The following is a 10,530-nucleotide window of genomic DNA, read 5'->3' on the forward strand; positions in this document are numbered from 1 at the left end:
GCCTGCATCACAGTTCTATCCTTCCCTGGTTTTTCTTCCAACTGGGTCACGGAGCCTTATTGAAGGGATTTGGTGAATAGTCATCCCCGGAGATGGGAACTAGTTAAACACTAAAGTTCTACAATTCCAAGCCTCTTAGCATAATCTCTTTTTTCTCCAGAAAGGACTAATGTTTAAGCAAAGCTACAACATGAGTATGGACTGGCTCGGTGCATGGAATTGGGTATCTCCCCAGTAACACCGGGCTCCAGGTTATGGAATTGTCATTCAGAAAGCAACCTCCCACCATTACCCAGTGTTGTTCCAGGAGATGTGTTTGTTCAACATATCACATCATTGATTGACACTATGATCTTTTGTCATAATTCTGTGTCCTGGGATCCTACTCCACAACCACCTGATGAAGGAGCAGCGCTCTGAAAGCTAGTGCTTCCAATTAAACCTGTTGGACTATAACCCGGTGTTGTGTGATTTTTAACTTTGTACACCCCAGTCCAACACCAGCTCCTCCCACATCATGGGTTCCAGGAAATGGCAACCCTCCTGGATTAAAAAATGAGGTCTGCAGATGCTGGAGATCACAGTTGAAAATGCGTTGCTGGTTAAAGCACAGCAGGTCAGGCAGCATCCAAGGAATAGGAAATTCGACGTTTCGGGCATAAGCCCTTCAGGGCTTATGCCCGAAACGTCGAATTTCCTGTTCCTTGGATGCTGCCTGACCTGCTGTGCTTTAACCAGCAACGCATTTTCAACCCTCCTGGATTAGTCTAGAATTCCCTGGAATTGAAGATTAATCACCAAAACACTACAGTGAGCTGGAACCCAGGAAGGAACTCAGATAGGGAAATATAAAAGATGATTTTTTTTTGATGAATGTTTTTGATGAATTACTGTTTCCTGTTGAGGCAGGTACAGGAATAATTCACACCTCTCAGTGAAACAGTCCGATCGACACCTTGCTTTCCTATTGGTGGAGTAGGTTGAGAATTGACATGTCAAGCAACCAATGGCAGGTGAGTTGGGGGCGGGGGGAAATAGGAGGTGACATAGTCTATACCTGGTTTCAGCTCCACACCCACAGCCTCCCCCCTGTAGCTTCCACTCAACATTAGCCCTGCTGCCCTGATCATGTGAGCATATCCTTAAATGATACCCTTCAACAGTGACACCCTCCCCACATCACCAAAGCATCCCCAACAACAGTACTGCACTCCCTCAATCCGGCCTCAACCCTTCAATCTGCCCCCCCTGACAGCGTGGCACCCCATCAGCACCGCCACCTCTGACAGTGTAGCACCCCATCAGTATTGCCCCCTCTGACAGCATGGCACCCTATCAGTACTGCCCCCTCTGACAGTGTGGCACCCTGTCAGCGCCACCCTCTCTGACAGAGTGGCACCCCATCAGCGCCATCCCCTGTGGCAGCGTGGCACCCCATCAATACTGCCCCCTCGGAGAGTGCGGCACCCCCTCAGCATCACCATCTCTGACAGTCTCGCACTCCCTCAGATAAAGCTAAAAACTGTGGGTGCAGGAAATCTGAAACAAAAGCAGAACGTGTTGGAGAAACTCAACAGGTCTGGCAGCGTCTGTGGGGAGAGAAACATTTGACGTTCTGAGTTCAATGACCTTTGTTCAGATCTGGGTGGGAAACGGTCTTGCTGTTTTCTCCTCACAATGCTGAGGTTCTGCACCTATTCCTGTATTTCTCTGTAACACTCCCTCAGTACTTACAGCTCCCTATTTCTGGGATTATCAACCGAGATTAATCATGCAAGTCTACAGAGTGGGACTTGACCCAGGACTTGCTGACTCACAGATGTATTACCAACTGAGCTACAGCTGTGGTGTGTTGGAATTATTTTCTGCTCAAGTAGGGTCTATCGCTGCTTTCGGACTAGTTTATTGGGTTCGGTAAAGTCATAAAGGAAGAAGAATGCAAAGTCCTTCGCTTGCTCTGACTCAGTGATAACCCATGGCTTCATTCCTATAATTTTCCTCAATTTCTGACATGGAGGTTTTATTTGGCTTAAAGTAAGAGAGGGATTAAAACCCAAACCAAGAGACCGGAAGGATGTCAGACCTCCCAGTTCACGTCACCCGAAACCTATCATTAAACTCGAGTCGAGTAACTACAGCATGAGAAACTGGTTGTTAAGAGTGGTTTCTGATTATCTGGGAGTGCGTGCCTGCTGTTATTTTCCCCACCTCCTCCCTTCACCAAAAACAGTTGATTAAAGCAGCAAAAAGCAAAAAAAGCAGCTGATGGGGCAACACGATGGAACACTAGAATTGGAGTCAGGTCTCCCACTCACTGACAGCAGTGCACTGTACACTGTCTAGCAGATACACTGCAGAAATCACCAAGGCTCCTTGAACAGCACCTTCCAAATCCGTGACCTCTACCAGCCAGAAGGACAAATGCCGCAGGGAAATTACAGCCACCACGTTCAATGTGATTGCAGTTTGCAAATCTTAGATCCACATTTATAGCTCGTTTAGCAAGAAAGCCATCCTCCATGTCAGTGATGGCCTTGACTCTGTAATATATCGTGCTGCGTTTCTGAATGAATAATTAACTGGCAAAAGATTACAAGAAATGATTTGACCCTTTCAGCACCACATTCTGCATCCTGTACCAATCAAATTCCAAGACCAGCAAATTCACCAACATTTTAAGTCAAATTGATGTGGAGTTAGATACATTTCAGTCTGAAATTATTCTGATTCAACATCATTTTATTTCCTGTACATCTCTCAGGTACTCGAGGTAACAGAACCTAGTTCCAGCTGATAAGGAGTGCTGCATGGAGACGAAAAAGGGTTAAAGGTCCCATAGATGAGTCTGGTAGAGCACAGAAGATAAAAGCATGAACTATTTGAACTGTTTAAAATCATTAAAGGAGAGAGAGAAAAAAAATCAGGGAGTGTTACTTCAAGCAATCTAAAACTCTCCCCTGAAAAGGTTGCTGATGCGAGGGGTGTCAATGGAATATTCCCGAATGCAGATTAATTGATCTTTGTGAGACAGGGTTTATCAATGGATTGCAGAATCAAGAAACAATCAGCCATGATCTAATTGTATGACAGAACACGCTCATGGGGATGAATGGCCTCCTGCAGTTACTAAACAAAGAAATGGAGTAGCAAGGTGGGGATAGGGAGAAACAGCATTGATGGGGGAACTGAAGATAGCGAGAGAGAAGAAACAGTGCGAATGAACTTGTGTTTATGTTCCTGGACCAGAAATCTGAAGGCATGTTGTACAACAATGTGCTAACTCCTCATTGCCTCTTGGAGAGGCTTAATGAGGCATTAAACCTCCACAGAATGACAGCAAAGTTTACCACTCTATAATAAAAACAGGCCTTACCATTTGATGCCCATTGAAAAATAATTTTCTTTTAAATATGCAGTAAAGCAAAATTTGTGTGTGTGTGTGTCCGTCCGTGTCCGTGTGTGTGTGTCCGTGTGTGTGTGTTTAGTCAGAGCCTGAGCACTGTGGACCTTCTCCTCAGAGTGTCATATAAATATGTGAACGTATTAATTGGGAGTAGTCGGCCATTTTTCCCACCAAGTCTGCTCCCTCATTCAATAAGGTTGTGGCCCTTAATCTATATCTCTGCCTCCCCCGATAGCTTTTCAATCCTCAGTCCAAAAAAAAGGAGAAAGGAGGGATATGTAAGTACAGGATGTGGGTTATAATGGTAGGCTAACCCTAGTTGGTCTCCTCACTGACTGTTTCCAGTAAATCCTGTTTGTTTTTCAGATATCCAGCACTTTGTGGTCATTTGTCTTCAGCTTGATAGAGGCACTGCTTCTTTCTGCCTGTGTCTGATCACTTCCTGCTGCACCTCATCATTTCTCAAAATCAATTAAGCACTTTCTGAAGTATGGTTGCTATTGTAATGTAGGAAGTCTAGCAGCCAGTTTACACACAGTACATCTCCACAAGCTAAAAGCAATCTGCCATGTACAGAGACAATAATATTAGCTATTAGGAAAGCGAGTGAGGTATGTTTTTGTTGTATGGTGACTGCAGTAGAAGGGAAAGGAAACCTTGCTTCCATTGTTCAGGGCTTTGGTGAGACCCAGATGTACAGGTGTGTCCCCTATATCTAAGGAAGGATATGCATGCACTGGAGGGTTCAGCTAGGGTTGATGAGATAAGTTCTTCGGATGAAAGCGTTGTTCAATGATGAGTAAATTGGGAGTAAAAAATGAGGTCTGCAGATGCTGGAGATCACAGCTGCAAATGTGTTGCTGGTCAAAGCACAGCAGGCCAGGCAGCATCTCAGGAATAGAGAATTCGACGTTTCGAGCATAAGCCCTTCATATTCCTGATGAAGGGCTTATGCTCGAAACGTCGAATTCTCTATTCCTGAGATGCTGCCTGGCCTGCTGTGCTTTGACCAGCAACACATTTGCAGATGAGTAAATTGGGTTCATTTTTCTGAAGTTTAGGTGAATGAGAAGTGATCTCATTGAAACAAGATTCTGAGGGAGGCAGAATTCGCTGGAGAAACTCAGCAGGTCTGGCAACATCTGTGGAGACAGAAACAGAGTTAACATTTCAGGTCCAGTGACCCTTCCTCAGAACAAGAAGAGTCACAGCAGACTTGAAACATTAACTCTGTTCCTCCCTCCACAGATGCTGCCAGCCCTATCGAGTTTCCCCAGCAATTTCTATTTCAGTTTCAGATTGCCAGCATCCCCAGTTCTTTGTTTTTTGTTTAAGATTCTGAAGGGGTTTAAGGGGGTAAACACAGAGGTAGTTTCCCCTCGGACTGGGGATCCTGAAGCACAGTGGTGCAGTCTTAGGATTAAACAGGTATCATTCAGGTCTGATTTCTGAAGAAGAGTCCCCGATCCGAAAAGTTAACTTCGATTTCTCTCCACAGATGCTGACAGACCTGCTGAGCTTTGCCAGCAATTTCCTGATTTTGTTTCATTCAGGACTGAGCTGAGGGGAGAGCTCCTCACCCAGCGCTGGGTCTCTCTAGAATTCTCAGCCCTAGAGGGGTGTGTGTGATCCATCGTTGTGTACATGTAAGGCTGTGATCGACAGACCTTTGATCTCTTGGGGAATCAAGGGATGTGGGGAGCAGGCAGGAAAGTGACATTGAGGCCAATATCAGCAATGATTGTGTTGAATGATGGAGCAGGCTCAAGGGGCAGAATGGCCTACTTCTGCTCCTATTTCCTTAACAACAATGAGATGAATTACTAATGGATTCTTTTTCACCTTGGGATTGGATGAGTGATTGATAATGGGAAGTAAACTGCGGAGGCCTCCCCGAAAGTGAGAACACAAATGCATTCTGGGTGTCGCCAAAGCCCTAAGCAATGGTAGCAAGGTTTCCTTGCCCTTCTACTGCGGTCACCTTGCAATAAAGACACATGTCACTCACTTTCCTAATTGCTAATATTATTGTCTCTGTATGCGGTAGATTGTTTTTAGCTTGTGGAGGTGCACTTCAATGGTGCTGTGGAATTTTAACGCTCACCAACCCAAGGCTGATCAAACATCTCAAAGCTGAAGCCGGCAGCTCTGACAGTGCAGCCTTCCCTCTGTACTGCACACAGATTGTGTGCTCAACTGTGTGTGTGTAAATTGGAACCTAGACCTTACCGATACAGAAACGCTCCAGCAAAGGATGTTGCCAGGGTTGGAGGATTTGAGCTATAGGGAGAGGCTGATTAGGCTGGGTCTGTTTTCCCTGGAGCGCCAAAGACTGAGGGGGTGACCTCATAGAGGTTTATAAAATCATGAGGGACATAGATAGGGCGAATAGACAAAGTCTTTTTCCTGGGGCAGGGGAGTCCAGAACTAGAGGGCACAGGTTTAGGGTGAGAGGGGAAAGATATAAAAGAGACCTAAGGGGCACCTATTTCACACAGAGGATGGTTTGTATATGGAATGAGCTGCCAGAGGAAATGGTGGAGGCTGGTACAATTTCAACATTTAAAAGGCATCTGAATGGGCTTATGAATAGGAAATATTTAGAGGGATGTGGGCCAAGTGCTGGCAAATGAGACTGGATTAGGTTGGGATATCTGGTCGGCATGGACGGGTTGGACCGAAGGATCTGATTCCATGCTGTACGTCTCTATGACTGGACACATTGACAAAGACTGGACCAACATCTTAAATGTTTGAACCTTCAATCTGACACCCCATGCAGTCTTTAGCATTCTGCGTGTGTGCTTATTTCTATTGGTTTATACCAATGAAGCATTATTCCTACCATTGCAATAGTCTTATCCATTGGATAGTGCAGGGAATATAACCCAGGCTGGCACTTCTAGTGCAGTACTGAGGTGGTGCTGCTCTGTCAGAGGAACCATCTTTCAGGTCGAACATTAGACTAATGCCCTGTCTGCCCTGGATGTAACACACCCTGTGACACTATGTTGAAGAGGAATGGAGGTGGGGATAGTTATTCATTGTCATCTGGTCGATGTAAATCCCTAATCATTAACACCAAACAAAGAAATCTGGCCATCAGCATAGAGCTGCTTTTGGGATCGTTCTTTGCATAACTTGAGTGCTGCATTCCCTACAGTATACGCGACCACACTTTAAAATAGTATTGCTCTGGGGGGTGCAGAGGTAACACACATTACACTGAGGGCTACTTCCCTTTTCCAGCATCAGAAAGGGATTTAAACGTGGGGATGGATGGGGCTGTTTCACTGGGAGTCAGCCCAATCTGTTGCCTGCTCCCCTGCCCCTCCCCACTTTGCAGGGCTCCCAGGTGAGTGAATGTCATAACAGGAGGTTTGTCAGAGATACAGAGGGAGCTTCACACCAAGTGTTGGTGGGGTACAGATGATGTTAGTCTATGATGCCGACATAACTAAAAACTGAAACCAAGCAGGTTAACTGTGGGTCAATCCAGTTCTCTACAACATTTCATGAACAGTCTACACATATTACTCATTGATGAGGAGCTAAACTACAGGCAGATTTTGATCTTAATCTCATCTGGTTGGTGAACAGATCCCATAACACTCCTTCAAACAGAACATGCAAACTTCCTCTATGTAACGGCCAATATTGACACCTTGCACGCACACACACACACAAATTCCCTGGTTATTATCAGATTGCTCGTGGGATCTTGAAAATGTGTTGCTGGAAAAGCGCAGCAGGTCCGGCAGCATCCAAAGAGCAGAAGATTCGACGTTTCAGGCATGAGCCCTTCTTCAGGAAGGCTTATGCCCGAAACGTCGAATTTCCTGCTCCTTGGATGCTGCCTGACCTGCTGCGCTTTTCCAGCAACACATTTTCAGCTCTGATCTCCAGCATCTGCAGACCTCACTTTCTCCTGCTCGTGGGATCTTGCTTTGTGCACATTGACAATTGCATGTCGTACATTGAGACAGCAAGCACAATGTAAAAACAGGTCATTGTGAAACACTTTGCAAGGTGCTGAGGCGCTGAGTTCTAGTGCTTTCATCCCACTTTCCCCACCAACACCCTAACTCCCCCCGCCCTCTTCTCCCCAGCTCCCTCTCCGCAATGCCCCACCCCCCACCCGCTTCTCCCCCACTCGTCAACCCTCTTGCCCTGCCTTCCCCCACCCCCATGCTTCTCACCTGTCTTATCATCACAGTCCTCAAACTCCACCATGACGGAGTGACCATTGTTATAGATGGACAGCGAGGTACAGGCACTGTAGGATATGGAGATGGGTGTAAGGCTGGCATCATAAACAGCCTGAGCGGGCACAATGTCAATGGGAGACTGCCGGTCCCCCTGTGCGAACGGGAACTGCTTGTGCCAGTTTGAGGGGCCTGCAAGAGAAAACAGAATTCACAATACAGTGGCTCAGAGAGGCCATTCGCTCCATTGAGTTGGTACTGGCTCGCAGAAAGCACTTGCCTTTTCATCTGGCTCTCCTTCCCCTAAAGCCCCTCTGGTTTCTTTGCCCAGAGTATCCTTTAGCTTGTTTCTGCTATCCGAGTTTGGTGAATTCAAAAGCTATTTTAGTCACACTGTGCCTAAGTCACATTCAAAGCACTACCGAGACAGGTACAGATCGGCCGGACCAGGGTTGCTGCAATAAGTCTTACCTCAGAGACCTGCATGCCTTCTCTTCCATTTGCCAGTTTTCTAATTCCTTTTTGAGAGTTCCTTCTGAATCTGCTCCCAGCCGCCTTGCAGGCAGTACCTTACAGATCCCAACAACTTGGAGGACTCAGCAAAATCTCACCTCCCCCAACATTTATAATCCCCCTCCTCACCCCCCACGTTTACAAATCCCCCCTTCAGTAATCTCTGTCCAGACTCACTCCAGAACAGTAAACTGGAGCTGAGAGGGAGTTTATGCCCAGAATTACATACAATTAAAACTACCTGATAAAACTTGCAATACCCTGATTCCAATACTAGGACCTCGGAGGGAATCAATGTTAGAAATTACCTGCTTTTTGACAAGTTCAGAAGGAGTAGAGGTTTTGTTTTGATAATGAATCACACATTAACTGTACACACAGCCATCACATAAACGATGCCCCTTCCGTTTAGCGACTGCAGCTACCTGCTCTTTTACAAAGTATTGAGAAATCCGAATTCCAGTGAAAGGAGGATTGAATGCCTACCGTTATCATCCCCGTAGCCCCAGCAGTGCTGTCCATTCATGATGAGAGGGCAGGGGCGCTGATGGGTTGAAAGGCTGGAGTCAGAGCGTCTTTCCCTCAGTTCTGCCTGTCTCTCACCTGCCCGTTCATGGGTTGGTGTTGTTGTTGTTTTGGAGGTGGCGCCAGGCAGTGGGAGAGAGGAGGCGGTGGGAGTATCAGCAGGCTTTATATCCCGGGAATGTGAAGGTGTGAGGTGAACACTCGACGGCTCAGCAGCGCCGCACAACGATGCTGCTGTGTGAGGGAGAGAGAGAGGCTGCAAGTGAATCCCAGATCTTACAGCTATCACACCACTTCCTCAATCACTCCCCCTCCCTCTGTAGCTCGGGGAGGGGGACAAACACAGCAACACGCATCTTCAATCAATCCGTTTGCACAGCTTCCAGTCAGAGAAAATGAAATAAAATGCTCCATAGCTCGCTTGTGACAAAACCTCTCTACGCAGTCAGAATTTTTATCCAAAAATACTGCTGAAGGTAAAAAGAAACACTGAGCGGTAAAATAAACATGTCAACTGTACCTCCCTGTCACTCAGAGCAGCTGGGACTGAGCTCCCTGTCCAGACAGCAGCTTGTAGTTAGCTCTGTCTATATCACTGTACATTTTTCTATGTCAAGCAGACATGTGCGTTTTTTAAAATACTTTCTAATTGAGGAGATGGGAATTGAACCTGGCCTCTAACCTGACAGATAGGGACACTACCACTGCACCGCAAGAGCTCCCCTGCTTTCCTTTATCTTTCACCAATTACCAAAATATGCTCCTAAACTAACACTCTAACTACCCACCAGTAAAATGCACATTCCTCCCTCAGCCCTGGCGTTCTTTTTAGCTGGGGTATCGAATAGGAAACAGCCTCTGGTTTCATATTTAGTCATCGAAGTATGGAGAAAACAGCAGTGTTTTTTTTAGAAAGAGAGAAGCAGCAGTTATTAACCCCTTCATCGCCAATACTGCAAGAAGTCTGTCCTTGAAAATGTCAGGAAGTCTACAGGACAAATGCACAATATTCCCCCAGGTGATGACCATGTGAACATTTCTGAGAGGCCTGTGATTCCTGCCCAGCGCCACTTCCCCCTTGAACTTGATTGGCTCTCTAGGCCATTTGAAGGGGCAGGTAAGAGTCAACCACATCCCTGTGGGCCTGGAGTAACATGTAGACCATCAGATTAGATTAGATTAGATTACTTACAGTGTGGAAACAGGCCCTTTGGTTCAACAAGTCCACACTGACCCGCCGAAGCGCAACCCACCCAAACCCCTACATTTACCCGTTACCTAACACTACGGGCAATTTAGCATGGCCAATTCACCTGACCCGCACATCTTTGTGACTGTGGGAGGAAACCGGAGCACCCGGAGGAAACCCACGCAGACACGGGGAGAACGTGCAACCAGACCAGGAAACGACAGCAGTTTCCTGCCGTAAAGGACGTTGGTGAACCTTACAATTAAAATCAACGACCCCTCCCAGCCTGGTTTTAATCCCTTCCACCCTGTTCCATCAGACAAGATACAGCGGTTTAAACACACGTACCACCAGGTTCAGGAACAGCTTCTTCCCCGCTGTTATTGAACTGCTCAATGGACCTCTCAGAGTTCAAATTTAATGTTGATTTTGCTGTCTGTGCACCTTCTCTGCAGCTGTATTCCCCGCTCTGTTCTATTACTCTAATGCACTCTGTACTGTATGATCTGCCTGTACTGTGCTCAAAACAAAACTTTCTGCTGTACTTCAGAACATGTGACAATAATAAATCAAATCAGCAATAGCTTCATGGGCACAATTACTGAGACTAATTTTCAATTAGATGAATTTAAATTGCACCAGTTGCTCTGTGGGGACTGGAGCCATCCCCAAGGAGGATTACTAGTCCAGTGATA

At 46.3% G+C, this 10,530-nt stretch overlaps 1 protein-coding gene across 3 annotated transcripts in view; it reads right to left on the reverse strand.

Annotated features, from left to right (window-relative positions):
- The window catches only part of ca7 (carbonic anhydrase VII), a 37,212-nt gene extending 27,001 nt beyond the window's left edge, over positions 1 to 10,211 (reverse strand). Inside the window, exons 1-3 of one of the 3 annotated variants that reach the window (XM_060837565.1) lie at positions 10,184 to 10,211; positions 8,608 to 8,880; positions 7,603 to 7,800 (exon numbers count right to left, since the gene is read on the reverse strand). In XM_060837565.1, the coding sequence (XP_060693548.1) occupies positions 7,603 to 7,800; positions 8,608 to 8,647 (238 nt within the window). In that variant the 5' untranslated portion in view covers positions 8,648 to 8,880; positions 10,184 to 10,211. Of the gene's footprint in view, positions 1 to 7,602; positions 7,801 to 8,607; positions 8,899 to 9,434; positions 9,472 to 10,183 lie in introns of those variants that run through there. The other 2 variants (XM_060837564.1, XM_060837566.1) reach the window with 2 other exon arrangements.
- Positions 10,212 to 10,530: the final 319 nt, after the last annotated feature.

Source organism: Hemiscyllium ocellatum, chromosome 17, assembly GCF_020745735.1.
Source record: "Hemiscyllium ocellatum isolate sHemOce1 chromosome 17, sHemOce1.pat.X.cur, whole genome shotgun sequence".
Taxonomy (NCBI): Eukaryota; Metazoa; Chordata; class Chondrichthyes; order Orectolobiformes; family Hemiscylliidae; genus Hemiscyllium; species Hemiscyllium ocellatum.